Here is a 23,947-nt window from a genome sequence, read left to right as displayed (position 1 = left end):
AACGAAATATTTCGAAAAATATGTAGGACCGAGTGATCGATTTTAATCAGCGGCTTGGTGATAGTTACTCATACCAGTTATATTATTATCGTCGCAAGTAAGCGACAGTATTGATTTACTCTTGGTGCCCACACTCGGCTAATTTTCACGTTATCAAACCAATGATAAGAGACCCTGGTATAGTCCGTGCTTATATGATAACGTACACTTCCCCTTCTAGTATATCTCCCTATTCTGCGATATAACCTGTGCTATCACTTAAGTGGGATACAGGATATCAATCGCTTGATACGGGTGATAATAGCTCTAACAATAATTATTATGTATTGTTTTTTTTTTTTCATTGTACATATTAATGTAACCAACGAAAATATTTTTCTAAGGAAATAATAATTACAAACTAAAATTAACATTTACAATAAATGTAAGCCGCCTAACTGTTCACTTATGGGCATGGTACCCAAAATGCTGGCGCTATTGCCCCTTTGAATTGCTAGACTTAGCCGTTGGTCGCCGTCGTAGCCAATTTATGTATTGTATATTATACAAATACATATTATATATATTTTTTAACTAAGCATTGTTAAAAATAATAGCTAGCTTCGTGAGACTTTACCTTAATCGGAAATCATCAATCTTCTCTTAGTAACAACAATCTAAAAACACGTTTTAAATACATTTTATTAGGTAATATTTAATGCTATGTATATTCGATACTAAAAAAAGTTGGTTTATTCGAAATTTCAATCAATAATACGTTTATTTAGTGCATTTTTACTAATGCACCAAAAATTAACAATCATTAAAATTTTTCATTACAAGTAATTAAATAATTTTTATTAGAAAGCTATCGAACATGTGTACAAAAGGTATTATTTAGAAAACAATTGTTTTATTATATCTAGTTTCGATATACTCGTAATATCTTAACTTACAATCCTAAATACAAAGATAAATTTTTTTTTAACCTATATTTTGGTATAAATTAAATTCCTTAATTATACAGCTATTGTTAGGTAGATATATTCTTTAATCACGAAAAAAACTCGTTATTTAAATATTAATTATAAAAATACGTTTTAAATTGTATATGTAGATAATAAAAACAAGCACGTGTCCCTGTGTACCAACCACTTCAATATATACATTGGCAATATTACAGCTTTCGTATCTCAAGCCACTCTTATCTGCCGATATGAGAACTTGGTAAAAGCTTTGATAAGATTAGTTCACACTTACATTGTGGGTTTTGTAGGTTGATTGTTCTGAACAATATTTTCCTGGTACAGGAAGATAAATATACCAAGTCAACCGCAATAGAGTAAATAGGTTATTAGTTTTACCTCAAAATTTGCATCTTAAAAATTTAGTTAACCAATACAGCTCATTAAACTTACGGAGTCCGATACTTTCATAAAGTACAAAATAATAATATTTTTTTCAAGGTTATTATATTATTTTAATTTTGACATTATAAAATTAAAATAATTTCATTGTTACAATATAGTCGTTAGTGATCTATTTCTTTATAGTAACATTCAAGGGGTTGTAAAAATAAATCGCACTTTTCACATTTGTTCCAGTTACTAAGAACTAAAATTGTGTATTAAAATAAACATCAGCCGGCCAAACGTAAATCTAAACGTCAAAGCCAAATAAAGATATTTTCGAAACTACACAAAAAAAGTTAAAACATTCTTCGAAACAGAACTAGCCCCATTTGTATTGTCCCTTAATGGACGCTTTGTGGACGGAAAACGGCCATTTCCTCGCGATAACCATCTGAAAGGAAAACTGAAAGGGTGAGGGGTCAGTGGGTAATTACAAACTAAGGTGTCCGTAAGACGAATTGATGGTTTGCGTTTTACAACGGAAAAGATTGCCATTCGTCACGTGACAATATCATATCATTCTATATATCCAATAGATGATCTCATACACCTACCAAGATCGACATTCAAATATTCTCAATCATTTGATGTCCCTTGGCGGGCACCTTTAAGCTCTATTTAAGCTCTAATAACAAAACTATGACAAAGCTAAATCAGTTTATTCTTTGTCTGTTATAGCTTGTACACAAATCATAAAGCTAACCCTAAAACCTAACTAATAAAACAGCTCTTAAAATGTGCCAATCTTTTCTTGGAAATACATTTTCGTAAGTGATATCTGATTAGTCTAAAATGGATTTACATTTTAGGCATTTTAGTCAACTCCCAAACTGCTGCCTTATTTATTGGCCTTTAAAATAACGTAACTATTAATTGGGATACATAAATACATAAATCAGTATATTATAATCAAAGAACACAATATGATGTGATATTAAAAGTGAAATGTTATTTTGTTACAATTTTTATAGCGCTTATCGGTAATTTAATTATAAGTTTTAAGATTAGCTTAATGAACTAATGTCGCTTTTAACGAAGTAACATAAAAATATACGATTAAAATAGTTATAATACGATAACAAAATAATATTGACCTCAATCATTCCACAATTTTCTCTGGTACTTATTATCTTTCTCGCATTTCAAGTAAGATTTGATGGACTTCAGTACCAGAACTTTATGTCATGGTTTCATAATGCGCGTTTCTTCTAGATTTAAGGCGGCTGTCTTGACATAAAAACATCATGTCTTTGGATTGGCCATTATTTTATTACGTTAACCTTTGCATAGCAATGGGACACAAATTATATTGAGAAGATGAGGGTATTTATTTAATAGTGTTAAGGTATAGTATATAAACTATATAGGCCATTAGCATGATCAATAGCACAGATTTCCTCTTTCATAGGTGAAAAAGATTTGGAGTTCGGACCTCCTCCCACGTTGCATCCATAAGTTGGCAACAATACGGTGTTAAATAGTTTAAAACATATGAAAATCCCTAAAAAAATATTCCATCTTGGAAAATGTTGGAAGTGTTCAAGGCATACATTGATATTGAAGGCGCAAAGAAGGCACAACTGGCCACTTGTTGACGTACGTATGAGAAGGGCCCTAACGTCGAGAGCTCCTTGTCTTTCAGCCGCTTAGCCGTTTTGTCGCATGCACACCTTAAGCCGATTTCTCCAGCCTTTTGAGTGGCAAACAAGTCGACAGAACAACAGTAGTGCAGCTTATATTTTGCATGCCATTTATTCACGTGTACCAACATAACACACAGGTTTTCTGTTCCTTTTAACCATGTTTGCAACGTGCTATCATAAAATTTCATGAATATTTTTTATGAAATAAACTTCAGTTAGTAAATCGAAGTCGAAAAGTTTCCGTTTGCACTAAAGCTGCAGTTACACGATCAATGTTTTGAGCAATTATTGCACAGTAACAGTCACTATAGAGTTCAGTCACTATAGAGTTCAGTCACTATAGAGTTATAAAGCTAAAATATGCTCTCAATGCCCCTTATTTTCTGTCGTACTAAATGTCAATAATATGATTTAGCATGATGAAATATTAGCCACTTCTACATAAAGGTATATTCCAAATGCATCTATAGATAGCGTTTACTTAATAGATTGTGAACACATTGCATTTAGATAAATGTTTCGTATCCTTCCAAAATTGTATGGAGAACATATCCAGCAACAATTTCTACATGGGTATTGCAATAAATTGTCTATGTTTTGGTCATAATCGAACAATTTTAGTTGCTCGAGTAACTTGTCCCGTTAGTAAAACTGCAAGTAAGTATAAAATAAAGACTTAACATCAAAGCTGAAGCACAAATCCGAAAACAAATTCACTAAATTCGATTGCCCTCAATAAACAAGTCCCACAAGAAACACTGTCGTTAAAGCCGTCGAAGAACTCGAAATTAGTCCTAGAATCTTTAGACTCAGCAAAACAAACAAGCCACACAAAGTCGATGCAAAGACAAATTCTTTTGGCGCGCTACTCAAAGAAAACCCAGAGGCAAACAAAGAGTCACTCGTAGAATTAGCCGACGACGATAGCTCTAATTAGCAACGGTGACTCGTTTAAGTTATTTCGCTTAATTAAGTTGCGCAGAAGTGGTCTGCGGCCGGCCCGTCAGGGAAGGCGTAAATTGTTAGAATAGGCAACACTCCAATTAATCTTTACACACATCCAACTAGTCACATGAGGGGCTGCACTTAGACCGAGCTCATACCTTTTAACACGTCATACACCGGCGACCTGGCGACTGAGCGAGGGAGTAAACCTTTCACACTTGTCCCAAAGCGTTACTCTCTACAGCCAACCTCTAAAGCGAAGCCATCATACAATTTAATTACATTTTTCCAGACCCCGGCCTCCCATTTAAGTCACAATGTACCGGCATACATCATAACTTATTCAACCATACGATAAATAGCACGAAGTAATAAGTTCACCACTAATTAGAATAACTTGTATCAAAAGTAAATATTTTAATTAATTCAACTGAGAATAAAATCTCTCGTATGCAAGGACTCTCACGGTCGGAAACGGAAATGTTCCAACAACCTTACGTCGCAATTTTGATATGCCTTTTTAACTTACCGCGCTAACTCGCTTCGTACGTATTTAGTTCAATATTTAATTTTTTTGTAATTAAAAATTTAAGTGCGCAATTTAATATTGAAACGCTCCAAATGTTATCCAAGTGTAAAGGTAATATTGCGGGATCTAAGAGCGGGGCACACGACTTTAGATGCCTTTAGTTACGAGTTGCAATGTTACGACGTGTGAAGTCTTACATTGTATGCGCAGCTTCTAAAATTTAATTGGTTGGCTAATACAGTGCAACCGTGGAGTCTAATTTACGTGTTAACATTTTTAATAAGGCCTGGCGAGGCTAGGGCGCCAAGTGGCCGGCCATTTATATCGCGCCACGCTCATACGAGCACCTCCAGTAATTAATACGACCCTTTCGAGGAAGCTTATGAGTAGTTTTCCTTCTCAAAAGCTGCTAATTACTCGTCACTTGAGCTCTCGCGTCTTATGAAAGAGAAGTCGCCTGAAGAGTATATAAATGCATGAAACATGGCCTCAAAACAAAGTTATTTTTTAAATGTTGCGCAACTCGAAAACTGGTATGGGATAAAAGTTTGTGTTCCTAGCATAGTTTGTTTTTTCTTACATTTTGGAATCGTGTCACTGTATATTTGTGGGATGAACTTCAAAACACGATTTATGCCAGAAAAATATAAGAAAACCTTGTGACTTGTCAATCTTTTTATACAGCTTAAGAAAACTAGAATCTGCAAAATAGTACATTTAAAATAAATAGAAAACATGTTATCTTGTTACCCATTCGTAAAAAAAATATTCATAACAAGTTATTTTTAAATAAGGTATAATGAGACATCCTACAACGAGTGCGAGGGTGCAGTGCGATGGGGGCGGATCTCAGTTACGATCATTACTTATTCTAGATTTTTTATCACAGTACCGCTGGGATCAAATTAAATACAAAGATACACACAACTAAACAAATTACTATCATTCCGTAGTATTTTGAGAAAATAACAATACATCTACTATCGCTCCACTAGTAATTATTTTCAGCTAACCTTTGAAATAGAAGACTATTACTTTTGCAAAGGTTAACTGAGAATAAACATTTCTCTCTTTTTGGGACCGGCCGAAAAATGTCACGCGTCAGTACTAAATTTTTCGTACCATGTCTTCACTTCCGAATGTTAAGGTGTACACGCACGCGATGAAGCTCCTAATAGGTAAGGGGCGAGGCTGAATATTTACATATCATTGCGATACGCCGGCCATCATAAAATATTAGCCTTTCGCCGGCCACGTCGTTAATAATATAATTAAAACACGCAAGGCGAGGTACTTATCGTAGTAATCAAGAAATGCGCGATGTGAGGGACTCGATGCGCCGGTTATCTAGTGGCCTACTTTATTTTTTATACTAAAATATGAAAATGCACAGCTATTTTGAGTAACAAAAAATGTTTTGCCTTATCTCATACGGTACGGAACGCTTGGGGGTTCATTGCTTGCTGCTTGCTTTGGCATAGATGTATCTTTTCAAATTTCGAGTGCAAAAATGTGCGAAGTCTTACATCTAGGAAACAATAGATTTTTTTTTTAGTGCGCGGATGTTTAAAAAAAACTTGATGCTGCTTTTCTATGAGAGATTTAAACTTCTGGATGCATTTGAAACCACCAATAGGGTCGCTTCATTTTTATCGCTCCTATAGAAAAGCGATCCTTTAAGGGGGAATTCACACACATCCCTCGCTACGCATTCCGTCACTTCCTTGGTGGAAAGGCAACCTAACAATAGAGCGTGGTATACACGCGAAGATGACATAACCGACGAAAGCATGAGTAAGGCATCCATCAGCTAATGAAAGCGTAATTAGAAAAGTGGAGCTTTCTTCCGACCGCCTGCCTTATCTTGTCTTCGATGGGGCATTAGGTTTTTAATTACCCCACCCTACACACGATACGCCTATTACTGGATTAATCCGGGCCTTCATCTATTACTCATCAAAAACTACTCCGCGGTATGAATCCAATACCTATTATGAAATTAAATTATAAAAACAAAATAAGATAGAAGGTATTTAAAAGTCCCACCGAAATTTTTGACGTTTACTATGAAATGTTTGTTTTTATTATCCTAAGGTTGCCTGGAAGAGATCGCTACTAAGCGATAAGGCCGCCTTTTCTATACTATATAGATAAGATAAGGCTGCTTCTGTCTGTGTTTTCTTCTTCTGTATTTTTATTTGTGTACAAATAAATAAATAAATAAATGTCTCAAGTCAAAAATCATAGAAAAATTTCATAATTAAATAATTGAATCTACTTTACTCACTTTTCTTCTTCTATTTTTCTCTACTTTTTGGTATGTTGTACTAACCAAGGCATAGGCCGTCTTCTTTAATGCCACATAATGACAATTAATAACGTCAAATGTGTTGTTAAGTCTGTGTTATATGTACAAACATGCGAGGTCAGGGCACGCCTTCCCGTGGTCTCGAAGGAGCGGGCGCGGCGTTCTTTCATTAGTCTCTACCTTAAAAAACTTAATACGCTTCTAATGACAGGACACACGATTTCGGGCGGGAACTCGGATGTCACGCGATTTTTATTTTCTTTTTACGGAGATAGCTGGCAACTGATAAAGCTATAATCAACCTCTTTTGTCAGCAATGGAAATGTGACATGCTTAAATCGATTTTACTGTTACTGTATTTTACATTTTGTTATTAAATCATCTCTTTCTATAATATATATAAAACATGTGAATATGTGTTTCTTGGTGTGTCTTCCGTTCACAACAACGGATAGCCGTGATGAATACCCATGGCCATAGATTATGTTTTAGTCGAAAAAAAAAACTTCTTTTCCAATAAGATAAAACTTAACCAAAAACCGGTTACCACTTTATGCTTAAAATCTTGAAAAAAATACAAAAATTCCTTTAGGTCTAAAAAACATACCAACTAAAGCACTAAATGCTAGAATGACTTCGTCCGACTTATAAGGATACAGTACAAGCTTATACATGGGCAAAACCGCGGACACAGGTAGTTATCGTTGAATAGTATGGTTAGTATTTAATTAATTACGTCTTAGGGTGTGGGCAGAAACTTATTTCGATGTGGCACTTTGATAATTTCCCATGTGTACCGCGCCTCTTTACTTTCGACATTCACTCTGGCTGATTTCTTACGGGTAGAAGTTTTGTCGACCTCCCGGGCAGCTGGCAGTTGTGAGTTCTGTGGTCTTATAAATTTGATATTCTTTGGCCAGGTCTGTTCGACAATGACATTCCGTTCGGACTCCGCTTAAAAATCGATAAGGTTTAATATTACTGCCGTACCCCTAAAGGCCTACTATCATAGACTGCATGATTAAGATTGCAGTGAAGGGCTAACTTGTAATGGATTTTTCCCGATCATAACGTAACTCTATAAATAATTGTGCTAATTACGTGGGACGATAGAACGCGATTTTTTACGTTATATTTAAATGCCTACAAATATTATTTAAAACAAACGAATAACAATAAAAGTTGAACTGTGTCTATTGGTTTCCCTTTGCAACTGTGATATTTATAGAAATATGAAAAACCAAACACGCAGACAAAAGTCAGAATAAGTATAATGATAATAATTAACGCTAAGCCGCTTATTTATAAACGTATTATTTAAAAATAGCAGATGAAAATTGAAATTCCTGTGATATTTTTAAAACGATAACCACCGAGTTAAGAACTTACAGAAAACGTGTTCACGACTAATATTGAAGCATTCAAAAACCACTCCACTTTAGGTTGGTTTCTCGAACAAACGGTTAGTAACTTCAAAATATTTAGCAGTTGCCAGTTATTATTTTACCTCTTATGTTCTAAGCGTTCACCTTAAACATTCACGTTCCGCGGGTGTAAAGTGAGACGTGCGCGGGGAGTTTTCACTGTTTTTGGAAACAATGCACTGCATACAATAATGGCTCAAAAAATTAAAAATTTCATTATTTCAAGTAGGCGCAGTTAAAAGCCCTTTTGAAACGTCAAGTCAGTCTGTTTGTAATGACTCTACCATCGGTTTGGAAGGCAGATTCCATCGAGAGGAGCCGGCAAGAAACTCAGCAGATTGCTCTTTTTCAACATAATTTTACAGTTTTTTAAGATAGAAAATAAATATCTTTTATTTTTTGTAAATAAATATATATATATATATATATATATATTCATTTTTTATCTTGTGAGAGATCAGAGCGGAGCCTGCTTCCAAGCAGCCTTGTCGTTAAGAAATTCATCAATGGTATAGTAAACACGATTTATTAAATGTGAATGAGGACCCTGTATGTTCTTAATTCAAAGATAAGAACTGTAATTCTGAAATAAATCATAACTGCTACCAGTGCCGAGCAGGCCTATATGAAACCCCGGATGGCAGTTTCTTCTTTGTGCCTTTTGGAGTATAGACTTTGGGACCGTGGGTCCGGAGGCACGAGCTCTTTGTAAAGAATTACCAAAAAGGGTTATAGAGTCCACCGGTGATCCTAGAGCGGGCAGTTACCTTGGCCAAAGAATTATTTTGGCCATCCAAAGATGCAATGCTGCCGGAATCTTAGGAACTGTGCCTCGCTGTGGTGGTTTCGAAGAAGTTTTAGATTTTAATTAGTTTTACATAGGTTATTTACAAAAGAAATATGTAAATAAATAATAAAATTATATTGCTTAAAACGATATTAGTAAAACGCCAGTTTGTATTATCATCGTATTATTTTCTTGTTTCAAACAATGGTATTTTTTACGCTGTTATCATGCTTTGTCCTTGTCGTATCCTTCTGTCTTGCTGACCACTATCGGGTAGAGCGGAAACCAGTAGCGCTGGCGCAGCCTTATCTCCCTTGGGAATGGAAACGGCGCGACCAATCGGGCCAGATCTCTAACACTTCAACAATCTTATTACACTTCATTTGTTCTGACAAGTATCAGCAGGTCAAGCTTCGTTGGCCGTGCGCAAGACGACTTTACAGTTATTGTTTAGTTACAATTAAATATTTTATTATTTTAATTGGTTTGCTTTTGCGTCTTTGGCTTTAATTGGATAAGTAAAGATGCATTCATTGTTGACAAATGCACTAGGTATTCCTATAGAAATTTCCCTTTAAGAGTAAATCATAACAAGTTCATAGTTAAATAGGTATAGGTATTTTAATCGACTTCAATGCATACCTATTTGAAGTAAAGCGCGACTTAGTCCCCGCAAAGTTCTTGTTTCCAGCGCTAAGATCAAACTAGATTCAACCGTTTCGAAGGTTAGCCAGCACAAACGAACGAGGTTATTATAAACGCGTGTTTGGGCCATACACACTATCGCTCAAGTAATCAAATACAACCGAATTAAGAACCTCCTCCTTTTTTGTACGTAGGTTAATTTATTAAAAAATAACTCACTTTTTAGACAAATGGTTTTCTGTTTCTTGACAGAATAAGTAGGTACTTTTGTTTGCCTGATGTCGAACGTGGAAGTATGAATTTGAAACAGAATTAGAATGTGCACCAATAGTAAATTGCTCACTTATTTTCGTTACAACATTGTAAACCCCTTAATATTAGTAGAATTAAAAGGATCCCCATTATACACATATGAAAATACGCATTACAAGTTCAAGTGAAAATTCGTGCCGTGGAAATCTTAGTAATAAATAGCAATGACAAAAACCCCGGGGAAATAACTTGAGTAGAACTGAAAATGCGACGGCAAGCAGTCGGTTTGACGTAATGACGCCTGCCAACACTAAAGTAATTATTGTTAGACACGTGATCAACACCCTTCATATTAAAACATCTCGCATTACTATTTGTTACGATAAAACAAAAAGGTCGGGAGACGGTGTCAGATTTATCATCCATAAGTGTGCTGATTTTTTTTATCCCTCTATCCTTTAACTGCAATCTCACCTAGTGGTAGTTAGTAATGATGCAGTCTAAGCTGTCTGGGGTATGGTGACCTAATCGGTTTCTACGTGACATCGCACCGGAACGCTAAATCGCTTAGCAGCACGTATTTGCCTGTAGGGTGAATACTAGTCACGACCTACGCCGAATACCAGACCGGAGTAAATTCGGATATCATAAATTCCAAACTCCCATAAGCACCTGCCAGGGATCGAACCCGAGGCTTCCACTTATAAGACCACAGCGTCGGTCGTACAAATCTATCATTATAATTAACATCACCATCAGGCCCATTCATATTTATATCCCACAGCTTACCGAAGCCCTCATTTCTAAAAAATGATGAAAATTGAGAGCTTTGTACCTCCTGCTGCTCTAATTTGGCTTAAAGGCTTTGGCGCGTCTGCTCAAACTTGTCTTTGACGCTTGGACAATGCCAATTTCCTAATTCCAGCTTAGTACTGGAGTGATCGTATAAAATGCCACAGACCTAACAAGTTAACCTGCTACCATCTTAGAAAGCATCACCACATATCACGAAATAAAATTGCAGTTAATACCTAATTTTTAGTGGATAAAAGTATTTATTGATAGACTAACTCTAACCAACAATTTTTAAACAAACCCGAAACAGAACCTTTGATCCGCAATCGTTATTCTTACTACTCACGGCGAAGGAAGTATATCCTAATAAATAAAAATTTAAAATAAATAGTGTTTTGGAACTTTGTAAAATAAGACATTTTGAGAAAACTTCTCGCGGTGATACTTATTTGACTAGGATATGGAATTCTTGCTAAGTAAACATAAGATTAGATTAAATGTAGATAGCTCATTCATCTATATTGGACTGGGAATAACTTACACGACATATATTATAATAGATACACGAAAAGTATGTATACAGTTGTCTGCAAAAGCGTGCTCTAGCGATAAACTAATCGCTAGAGCTACTACTGCTTGGTAGTATAAATAATGCAACCGCCTCTTGGACTATATTAAAACTCGCATTACTTTTTGTCCCGATAAAACAAATCTACATGACGATGCATCTGGTTCAGATTTGTATCGCGATTTTTTTTCTCTACTAAATTTTTATCAACAGCCATTTTTAGATGACGCCTCTTCAATAACGTTTTACAATTATTAGTTTGCTTATTATATTATACGTATCGTGTTTACTTGTTTGTATTTGTTGATAAAATATTTCATATGAAATGTTATTTCAATTCGCTTGCGTTGCGTTTGCTTTTGGGATATCATTTAATGTAAAACAGTAAGTTTACACATTTCTAGTGCGTTTATGTGTAAATTACAGCCTATAAAACTTAAAACAAATGTTCCCTTGGCGCATAGTTATCTCTGCCTCTTTGGTCCAGTGGCGAGCACGTCTAACTACGAATCATGAGTTACGATTCGATTTCCGGGTCAGGACAAAAATTTGTATTGAGTTTTTGTGTATAAAATCTTATCACCACCCTCTTTAGACTGGCGGTATCCAACCACGTGCTTTGGAGGTCCTTTATGCTGTATTCGGTTTACTGTAATTGTTAAAGCCCACTACCCGCATTGGAATAGCGAGGTGGGTCTATGCTCTAAAACCCTCCTCGTCTCGTCTGACAGACGTTAATAAGCCAATGATGAAATCAAAATCAACCTAACAAATTTCTAACTACTTGGCCTCTCCTACAACAAGGGATTTAAAGACCTTAGACTACCTCTAAGTTGCAAGGCTCGGAAAACCTACGATTATTTCAAGCCAACAGCGCCCGCTGTGAGGTAGTACCCTCTAAACACTGTTATAGCTGTACAATATTATATGTTATAGTTATAGTGCTATTGCACAGGTTTCATATACAGAGTGTGAGTAGTTCCACATGTAATTGAAATAAAACACTGTATTTCACGTCTCGTATAACATTAATTACCCGTCTAGTAGACACGGAGTCGTACTCAAAGCAGTCCGGCTAAAAATAAAGAAGAGGCTCGCTTTTTGAAACTGTCTCAAAACAGTAATTAGCGAACTAATCCTGAAATCAAGTAACCGCGAACGGTCAGCTTTATGCGGCCCTTAAACGGCTCGCGTCTGTACAACCCTTTTTTTTCGAAATTTTAATACCGAGTATAGTTGGGGTAATAAAATCTCCGCAAGCACTCAAATGAGCTGAACTTTTGAAGCGTGGGGTACAAGACAGAGGCAGGTCAGCGAGGGAGTCATTAGCCAGGACCGCATTCACTGGTCGATGACGGAATTTAACTCTATGATCGTTAAATAAAAAGTAGGATTTAATAAAACATAAAACCTGTGATCACCTGACAAATTTGCATGGCGAAATTCATAATTTTAGACATTTAAAAAACCGGATGAACATTCTAGAAAAGAGAGGACGGTTTACAGTTAACTGAAGCTGTTGGGAGTTCCATTCTCCACCTGCTAAAATGTTTCTCGAATCACCAATGTTTTACCAACATGAAAATAAAAAAAATCTTATTATAAAAAAAGTAATGCAAATCGGATAACTTAAAAAAAAGTAATGCGATAGGCAAATGTAACTGGCCGATATTAACTTGAGGATTTTCTGCTTTACTTACTAGGATCAGCGGGATCTGAGGGTTTAATTCAGGCACTCTTTTACTTGAAGATACCTTGACTGGCTCTTAACACTGTTTTTATGACGTCATCGTTCGGATGTCTTAATTCTACGGAGAACTTAGAACATGCATACTATGGTAATTGTGACCTACAGCTATAATGTTTTTCCATTTATCCAATTATTGCTTTGTATCTAAATTTAAAAATAGTCACGTTATTATTTTTAAGAGAGCGGATTTAATTAACTATTACTAGTTATTATTTATCCACCTCATCGGAAATAATGTTTAAGCATTTACTTACTCAGTTGCTAAACTAGCGTGTGCTAATTTTAGATTTTCCGTTACAAGATAAGGGAGTTATTCGCGAGAAAGTTGCCGTTGTATAGAGGCATAGATAATCGTCTACAGCCCGCATATAGTCGACTTACGACATTCGTTTTTAACGATAACTTACTGTTGAAATTGTCAAAGATCTGCCTTTTTTATACAAGAACAAAAAAAGTATATTCTGAGTGTTAATTAAATATTTAGGTGAGTTCCATCCCGATATCCATCTAGATATTGTTCTGTGAACAAATATTTTTCACTAATTCAACAAACACATAGATTTCATAAAATATTCATAAACTACCACAAATATACAACATTATATCGACTGGCCACAAATAAACTACGTTGTCAAGATGTTATACGGCACAACCTTGACCTTTAAAATACCTACTACAGACAAAGATTCGCTTGTAGTATTCAGTTAAATACTAAGGCCAAGTCGGCAATACAAGGTTATGTGCCTGGTGCTCTTTTGTAATTTAGCACCAATTATGCGTTCTCATCTTGTTTATTAAATAAAATAAGTCCAAATAAGTCTATAGTGCGTTCACATCTGCACAGTTTAATCTTCATATTGATTTTTGAACTATCGAATCACCGTATACTTGAATGTCTCTGTTTATCTATTAAATCTTAGCCTATTAGTACATGAAGTAATTACCTAGAACTACTACTTACTTTAGCAAATTAAAAAACGCCATTAAAAAGAAACACAGTGAGAGGTAACCGTGGAACGTCACATTTTCACCGCGATAGTGAAACTTCCAACTAACACATCCAGCTTTGTTCCGACGAGTAAACTCTTTAATATTATGTTTCATATTACGTAATATCGCATGACTTAATAATTTTCCTTTGAACGTTGTCTGAGTGCGGCCCTGTGTCGGACGGCGCAGTCTGAAAAAAAGTTTTTTCACTAACTGAAGCATTAATCCGGCCCGGTATTAGTTTACTCGCTTTTACTTGCGCCTATGTGTGCGCCGTGTGCATGTGTGCGCAACGCCGTGCGACTTTTCCACAGAGAACAAATAAACAGACGCGGCGCTTTTCTCGCAACTTTACACTCTTTATATACGGGATCAACTTTTCCAACGCGATATTACATGGAACATAGCGAGTTTCGTACTAAGCCTACTACTTAAATCAATTTTTAATACTGAAATTTTATATCTTACATCTCTCACATCGTTTACAAACAATGGAACATTAGTACAATCTTATTAAAGCGCGCTATACTTCGATACTCTACTTACCGACCGGCAAGAGTTTCATCCAGCGTACGCCTGTTTAATATCATTTTAGAAAGTAGATAGACATTATCAAGTACCTAGATATATCCAAGGAAAAAATATCATTTCCTACTTAACAATTCAGTTCACGCAAGAAATTGCTGTGTGCATGTATGCATTCACAGCAAATAAATAATTTTATGAAAACTTTATAAGTTATTATAAAGTGGCCTATTATATTTGTAGGCTGCATAACCTATACAACTCTTTAAGTAATCTAATATGTGAGTTATTGTAAGTGCCCCTTATAATACCGTATTCATAACCTGATATAGTAAGATTAAAACTACTAACAATCTTCTTAAAAAATAAAAAAAAATAAACAAAAACAATAAGAAAGTGTGTAACCCCAATACATCTATTAAATATCAATTATGATGTTGATATGTTATTAATTTCAAAACCATTATACACGTCACTAGCCGCTAGTCTAAGCGTACGTACACGTTAAAGTTGCCGAGCCCTACAAAAAAGCGGGTGTCAAATAGAAAAAAATGTCGCTTGTTTTAAAAAAAAAAAGACAAAAAGAAAATTATTTCCTCCCTCTATCGCTTTTTTACTCTGCACCGCTCATTCCGCCGTACTCTACTAAAGCTGGACGGCGTCCACTCTCACAAACGCAAAGCTACCTATGTAGTACTTATACAGGTATGGGTATAACGTAATACCTCCCCATATCATTTGAGCCGGCATCAGGTTTTAATAACCATTGTATTTGGCAACGATCGAAATGAGTGTTTGGTGAAGTCACTGGGAAATGTCTGGGAACTATTTTTCAGTTGCGAACTAAATTACGCACCCCCTAGCCTTCGCTGCATGAGGATACTTTTTTCACATGGATAAGTTTAAACAATGTGTTAAAACATATTTAATAATTGGTGGTTACTATACGATTGATAAATTTCATACGACAGGACTGCTTGGAAACATGCCGCTCCGCTCTCATCTCTCTCAAGATAAAACATTCTTGTAAACGGTCAAATGATGTTGAGAAAGTACTTGAGAAAGTATTTGACAAACAAATTAAGTCGTATGAAGTTAGAAGTTGCTAAACAGAAAGCCTTAATACGGCTTTGTAAAAATTGCTTTGACAGTGAATGAAAACATCATGAGGAAACCTGCATGTCTTAGACTTCTCCATAAAGTTCTCAACGTCGTGTTAAGTCTACCAATCCGCACTTGGCACACTACGGCCTAAACTTCTTCTCTTTCTTCTTCTCATTCTAATACGAGACCCGTGGCTAGTAGTGGGCGGGTAATGGGTTGTTTTTTATAGAAACTTTCGTGGGCAAGTAAATGCTGTAATATTAAGATAAGAACGAAGAGCTGGTAGCAGCGTCTTATGTGCGAACACAACCACGTCCACCCCGCGTGATGATAACCTGCAAACCTTCCTGCTGGGAGAGGTTAGCAGCCCAACAGTGAAATTTTACAGACTATTAATGAAATCCGAAAAAGATCGAAACCTTTTTGTTAATTAATTTGCATTCGAAACAAATTTAAAAAAAAACGTTAAATTTTACACAAAAAGAAATATAAACTTAAAAATACCTCATGTAGCGACATCAAAAACCATCTTAACTGTCGTTATTATTCCAAGTAAAAACGGTTCTTACACCAAGATACAAACCAGTAAGTGATACAAGCCCGCATCGTATAACATAAAATAACTGCGAGCCGCCAATACATCACTTTGACCCATATTCGACACAAATCTAAGAATAACGGTATTTTAAACGTTGCGCCTACAAAGCCGCATTGGAGCAGCTTGGTGGGCCTATGCTCTAAAACCGTCCCTCCTATAAGACGCGAGCCCTATGGGACCTTAATAGATCGCGGATGATGATCAAGAAACGTTATTTAATAACATTATAAGTTTTATAATTAATAATTTCTGAATTCTCTGTAGTCTGTTATCTTGGTCTTGGCTAGTTACCACCCCACCCCTGCCAAGTGATTTAGCGTTCGCCGTTCCGGTACGATGCTGCGTAGAAATAGATAAGGGGTATGTGATCCATTAATATAATTACCATACCTTTAACCGGCTACCGGTTAGCCGGCTACCATCTTAGATTACATCATCATATGCCACCGACGAGGTCTTACTTGTAGTATTAAAAAGATGGACACTAACTTACCTAGTGACACGTCACTATTACAGTCAAAAGACTAATGCCCGTTTTCACCAACAACGAACAAGGCAATGCCTAAATAAGTAACGCCTAATCTCTTTCGCCTAAAATCGTTTTTTTTTCTATAGACATCTCATTAATCAGTAGGCATTCGATTTAGGCGATGCCTAGGTTTTGTGAAAACGGACATTAAGGACTAGACTTAGTCACCCCCGGAAAATGTTTACTGGAGAATTACTTTCGTATAGTTAATGAGTTTTTTTTTAAATTTGGGTTTCGCTTTTTTTACTCAGTAACGTGCTAAAGTACTCCGAGATACCATAGCCTTAAATTAGTATGAAATAAAAATAATAAATAAAATTCTCGTAACAGTTACAATGAACGAGAAATCGAGTTTATAATAAAAAGATTCGCACCGAATGAGTCAACAATAAAGGAAGGAATAAAAAAAACAACAATACCCTGACCCCTCGGAGAAAGGTCTTAGGTATGACTTGAAGCTATAGAATACGAAAAGTAATAGAAGGGACTTCATCCAACTGACAATGCTACCTATTATAACATTTTGTGAAATTATCCAATTCACATACAAAAGTTCACCTTTAATTTCACCCGGGTGATAATTGATGTTTCCAAAAAGGCTGAACCTTCTAAACTAAATCCGTGTTATTAAGTTGCGAAATCATAAACACAGGTAACTTAATCCGTGTTTTTGAGTTTCGAAAACAAAAACACCTCATTCAATTCTTGAACCATGGAAGAATGAATTTTGATAAATTGCTTTCACAATGCATCTTTGGGATCTCAAGATTTTAAGTGTACCTAAGATTTCCAAGATACCAATGTTTGACTGGTCCAAATCCATTAAAATATACAGGTAAGTGTAAGCTACGCATCCTTTGTCACGCTACTGTTTTAAAGGTATAGACAATAAAGGATAGCGCTATAGGATAGAAGAGAAGAGGATTGTGTAAATACATTTAAAACACGTCTTTTTATGTAAAGTAACTGCGTCTTATAAACTGAAAGGCATCTCGTCCCCTATCCCCATTCTCAAGTCTACAGTAAGTGTTTGGTTCACACGGGAATCGAATGTTCTTGAGGGGTGCGTTAAGACATTAGCTGAGATTTCTGCCTCGGATCGGACCCCACTGCGGTTAAGAGTCGCAAAACAAAAGGGGTTTAAAATGTTGCAAATCAACTTAATTGTGCTACGAAATACCTAAGGTGTTGTGTTTACTGTATAAAGTATCAACAGTAGCCTGTAATGGTTCAACATTGGCTACTGTTTACTGTTTACTACTGAGTTGGTTATCTATCTTATTGGTAGAAGATAGGAGCGCTACTGCCCGTTCTAGGTCATTGATCGCCTCGTACCACAACTTAGCGAAGGATGGGAATTAATTCCAATGTGCTATCAACACACGGCTTTGTATCTTTCTGTAAGACGTATAACGTAAGGTAAATTAGGTATAAGCTACTTCTACTTCACAGACATAAACAGCACGTGTACATTTTTTAATTTTCACGTCAAAATTAAAAAGTAAATAATTCGTTGCGTTAGCCTTGGATTTAAGTTACCGATCAATCTCTAAACCGGTAAACTATCCTTTTTCACTAACTACATTATGATAAAGATAGCATTAATTTTAAAGCGGACAGTTCTCTTAGGTACATTTGATTTCAAATGCGAATAAAAGAAAATAAAAAAAAAACAATATTGCCGTTAATAAACTTGTAGTGTCAAAGTCTGCCTCAGCTTATTAATAAAACAATAATGTAGACTTACTTCAAACCGCCCTCAGCATAAACAATACATTTTAATTTCCTGCCAGTTACTTCCTTAGAATCTACAAAAGCCATGGCTCCAACAAACTTTTGCAAAAAAGACCAACTGCCTTCAGTAAACAATGACATTCAAGACGTTGCCCCAGGTAGGCGCAAGATGCGATATCTTAAGAAAACTACGGACAATAGCAAATTTCCTCACACTAAAATAAACTTTATCTGATACCATTTAGCATTTAAAATTATTTGGTGTTAATAACAATCCTCGTGGATTTTTTGTGTAGTGTCAAAAATTCCGCGTAAGTTACGGCTCATACTATCAAGCGATACTACACTTTATTCGCAGATAAAAAGGTAGGATTTTCTTTAACGGTCTCATCACCAAAAATTCGTTATCCGAATGCGTGCACAATAGCAACAGCTGATTCCCACAGCAACGGTTTTTAATTCACATTTTTATTCCGAATGGATGTCAACAGATTCGGGTTGAAAAGTGCGAATTTATTGTAAAACGAACTTAACATTACCTTGTTAAAATTAAGATACGTTTTTAAATGTACTACAAGTTTATAGTGCCGATATTTCCATTTTAACACCAAGTACCGTTCTTGGGGAAATTTCTTTTTTCGCATCACCTACTTAAGCCACCCGCATGCCTATTGGAATCGGTCGATACAGACGGATACGCGAACGGCCTACAAATTACTTCGCAAACAGAGCAAGTTAAAAAACTAAAACATGTTTGACTAATTATTTTACTTTAATCTAACTGCAGCCTCACTTAGTGGTAAACGGTAAGTCTAAGATGAAAGCGACTAACCTGTTAACGGTATACCAGTTATAATTAACCCTTACCTCTAACCGGATTCTACGGCATCGTACCAGAACGCTAAATCGTTTAGTTGCACGGCTTTGTCGGCAGGGTGGTAACTAGCAAGGCCCAAGCCTCCCATCAAAGCAAGGAAAGTTCAACAATTATAAATTTCCAAATTGCACGGGACCTCCCACTTATAAGACCCGCTCACCACTGGCCAGGGAGGTCGCCAAAACCCGAGCAATATATACTTAACACGACAAGCTATAATATATAATATACCACCACTTCCTAAACGAGTTATTTTTTTAAATTTAACTGAAACCTGTAGCGTTTCATTTGTTTCAATTAAATCTGTATGTTGAATTTTCCACGCGTCACAGACAATATCATTAGGTCAATGACCTTTTAACCGTTATCTTATTTCAAGGCACTTATAATAATTAGAAATGACACTTTAAAACGTCCATCGCCCTCGGATTTGTTTAATAGCCACATCTGTTGAAACAGTTATCGGTTATGGATGAATATTGATGACATTAAATATTTTCACCACGTGAACACACTTGTACGTTAATGATTCATAATTTTATATCAAACCAATTGCCGGTCACGACTTCATCCATTTTACCTCGTAACAAATATTTCATAGTACAAAAAGTATCATATTAAATATTTCGTGGGATAAAAACCACTTAAAGTTACATTAAATTTTTATTCAAACCCTCTGTCTGATGTCTACAAATCCCAACTGTTTACTTTTGAACCGCTCATACCGATACGACTCTATGTTTTTTTATTCATAAACTTAAAACAAGAAACGAAGGGTCCCAACGCGCCCTGATCTTTGAAGAACCAAATTATTAGTGTGAAACATCCCTAACCAACATTGTAATCGTTCAATTCCTATCCTAATTAGGAAAATATGGTTAGGCGTAGATCGGAGTGCCATGAGTACCTAAACATCAGCGCCTCTCACCAGCTAAAAAGACATCTAATTATTAAGACACTTCATTTACTTACTCAATTAGTAAGGCTGCAATCTCTCGTAGAGTGCCAATTAAAAAATAATAGAAACCCCGGTGTGCGAGCGAGAGGTTGGAGAGTGCTCGCTCGCGCAAGTGGCTTAGAGATGATCCGCGTCGATTGATAGCTCACTATTGAGTGAATCAGCTTTCGCGATTCTCGAATGTTTCCTTTTTAGTGTCACAGTTTGGTTTACTTTCATGACACCTTTCATAAACACCAGCTTGATCATGAATCATAAGAACTCAGTTGTTTATTATAACGTATTATAACTAGGTCCTATAAAAAAATAACATAATTACAAATTACTGTATAAACATATTTAAGTATTCTTTCGCTTTGTTTGCTTTTAGCTTGCACAGCGAAATAAAATAATAAACACAGAGTGAATTCAAAAGAGAGCAATCCGAAAACGTAATTGAAATTTGCATGTCGAAATAAAAACCCGACTTAAAACCCTTCATAAACCGGTAACAAATTTTTCCGAAAGTAACGCGTCACTCGACGAGACGCGAAAAACTGAATTAGCCCGTCTGAATGCAAACTCGTAAGTAATTAGCCTCGCGAGACTCTCGATCCGCCCTCGTAAGCGAAGCGAAGCGAAGATAGCGAAGCGATGCGACGCGGCAAGCGAACTGAGCGAAAATGACTAATCAAATCCTCTCCGCCCTCCACGGGTTTCGAGAGCTTTTTATATTTTCATTGTGCCGTCAAGTGTCACGCGGCAGGTGAATTTGCCTACACGTCACCCGCTGCCATTGCAGAGTACCCAGCATAGGTGCTCGTACCCCACAACGCGGGATAGACTATACATCTCAATACAAACGCAGCTTCAAATATTGCCAGTTATTATCCCGCATCGAGATCGGTTAATGTCAAGTCCTCGCGTTTTTATTACTTATTATAAATCAAGGGGAAATATAAAGTTAGATTAAAAACAAAATATTTTTATAACGTAGGATTGTTTGAGAAATTTCTTTAAATATTATCTAACTTTTAAAAAAGACGAAACTTATAAATTTTTATTAAAGCAATGTAAGTCTATAAGTCTAAATTATATATAACACCAGCTCATAAAATAAAGGCAGCCTGCCCTCAGTATTGCTGGACAAAAGATCATGTAGATAGGGTCTGTCATCAACAGTCTATAGCAGTTCAAAGCTTGAATAAAGGCCTCTCCAAACGGGGGTTTGCCCATAATAACCAAGCTGGGCAGACGGGGTGATGATGATGATGTCTGTATACCTTGCGTTATTATAAAACCAAACCCTTTACCGGTTTCTATACCCCGCATCGTATCGGAACGCTTAATTGTTTCTTTGTTAGTTTGAAAACTTTATTGCACACACACATTTTATACAAAGTAAACACATATAATGCAGAAGAAACAGACTAGAAAATAGAGCGTGCAAAGGCGGTCTTATCGCTAAAGCCATCACAGACAACCTTCGACGTAAGTTTACCTTAATTGCTTAACGGCTCGTGTTTGTAGGCCGGAGAAAATTCCGAAATATTTGCGAATAATCTGCTGGGGATCAAACCGAATCTCCTACTGCATTCGTGTGACATGACAGTTAACTAACTGTATATCCTATCTTTGTTACAGAGAGTTCTACTACATTCAAATGGAGAAGTACGCACGGCAGGCAATCAGTGAGGGGATGAAAACGCCGGACGACCTGCATGTGGCAGGCGATTCCGAACTGTACAGAGTGCTCAACCTACATTACAACAGAAATAACCACATTGAAGTGAGTACGATCATTGTTAATACCTACTATCTTATAAAAGGGTTAATGAGCCATTCAAAGTGATCCCATATTACGAAACTTAGTAGCTTTTTGAGGCAGAGCTCGTCCGTGGAAGTACTGCCGACATGGTTATTTCTTCAACCTAGTAGCATTGCTATGCTCCAATCAGAATGGTGGCCAGAAGGCTCATGTGACTTAACATAAGGGCCAACTCTTTGCTCCGTCAATTATTAACATTTAAATTATGCACTCACGTTTCAGTATAGTACCCGATCTAAATTGGCCAAACCAGCCAGAAAAATTGACAGCATTTTGCTCATCGCAATATGAAATACTTATTATTGGGCTAATAATATTATGTGATCAGTATTAAAACTATTATTTTTATCATATTGTATATGTTTATGAGTGATCAGCTTAATCTCTACTTTGGTTTTGCTGAAACAATCCGAAACATCAGTTAATTTTTCATGATTTAAAACTTTATTGTGTTATTGAGTTATGACTATTCATAATAGGTTAGTTAGGTTACGATCAAAAGTAATTGAAACTTTATTTAACAAAAACCCCTTATGCAGCTCATTTTTTCAATTAAGTGATAATTAAACCTTAAACATGTGTGTTTTTTTTTGTTTCTAGGTTCCGCCGAACTTCAGATATGTGGTTGAGCAGACGCTAAGGGAGTTCTTCCGCGCAATCCAGGGCGGCAAGGACAATGAGCAGAGCTGGAAGAAGTCCATCTACAAGGTGATCTCACGGCTCGATGACCCCGTGCCTGAGTATTTCAAGTCACCGAACTTCCTCGAGCAGCTGGAGTGAGCTCCACATCGACTCGACGCACACTAAAGTTTCGGCAAACAAAATTTATTAAAAAAAAATCCATTGGACGATTGTTTCGCACACCAAAATTTTACGACACTCGCATTTAGGCCTTCAGATTCAAAATTATTGATAAAAAAAGTTTAATTAAAATTATTAAAAATTGAATTTGTACGTTGGACGTCGAGCGGCATGGTGTACGGCGGGGCCCCCGCCTCGCTACCACGGCCCGCGCTCTACTAGGAAATTCATTAGGTTATACGAGTAAGAGAAAATTTAAGTCACCTAGAATTTTATTTCTGCACATAATATATTTCGCTATATATAATTATTATTATATTATTATTAAGTATTATCGTAAATGGTTTTTATAGTTATGTATATCTTAAAATCATTTATTGATTTATTCTTTAAGGAAAAAAAACGATTAATATATTAACTGCTTAAGTTTTAAATGTTTTGTTGTTTTTTTTATTATTTGACCGTCCTTTTTAACCCTTCCTTTACCTTTGGAGAAAATTTTATTTGTTGAATATTTCCCGTACCGCTTGGTTTTGAGGCACGCCTCGCGTCGCTGAAAATTGTCAACCTTTACCTCGTCATAATTATTTTAGGAATAATTAACGTTAACCATAGTCATTAGTACAATAGAGCAGGGTTATTTTTCGATCCACAGACAAAGAATTTAAACATTATTTTTATACTGATAGCCGGTTATAAGTTCGTGCAGGTTTTTAAATAGAATAAAGATAAACAGACACCAAATTCAAAAAATGTTGTAATCATCTTAAGTTTCGATTAATGTAAACATCCTTGGTTGTATTAAACACATTTTGGCATCGTTCGGCACTGTTCAGTTCGTCCGGAACATCAGCGGGTAAGTCTCGCACCGGACATAGGGTTAAGTTTATTCGTTAGATAAAATATTATATTCCGAAAAATGCGTGCGACCTACACCAACACTGTGCAAAGTGCGAAGCGTCCGTCAAACCGCATCGTTTTGATATT

The 23,947-nt window shown here is 36.1% G+C and overlaps 1 protein-coding gene across 2 annotated transcripts in view; it reads left to right on the top strand.

Moving 5' to 3' along the window:
• Positions 1-23,252, top strand: part of LOC120632325 (homeobox protein prospero) — a 28,839-nt gene extending 5,587 nt beyond the window's left edge. The window contains exons 3-4 of one of the 2 annotated variants that reach the window (XM_039902168.1): positions 21,976-22,120; positions 22,760-23,252. In XM_039902168.1, coding sequence (XP_039758102.1) covers positions 21,976-22,120; positions 22,760-22,939 — 325 coding nt within the window. In that variant the 3' untranslated portion in view covers positions 22,940-23,252. The remainder of the gene's footprint in view (positions 1-21,975; positions 22,121-22,759) is intronic. The other variant, XM_039902169.1, reaches the window with a different exon arrangement.
• Positions 23,253-23,947: the final 695 nt, after the last annotated feature.

The sequence above is a fragment of the Pararge aegeria genome, chromosome 19, assembly GCF_905163445.1.
Source record: "Pararge aegeria chromosome 19, ilParAegt1.1, whole genome shotgun sequence".
In the NCBI taxonomy this organism is placed as follows: Eukaryota; Metazoa; Arthropoda; class Insecta; order Lepidoptera; family Nymphalidae; genus Pararge; species Pararge aegeria.
This window is presented reverse-complemented; position numbering and strand designations above follow the sequence as displayed.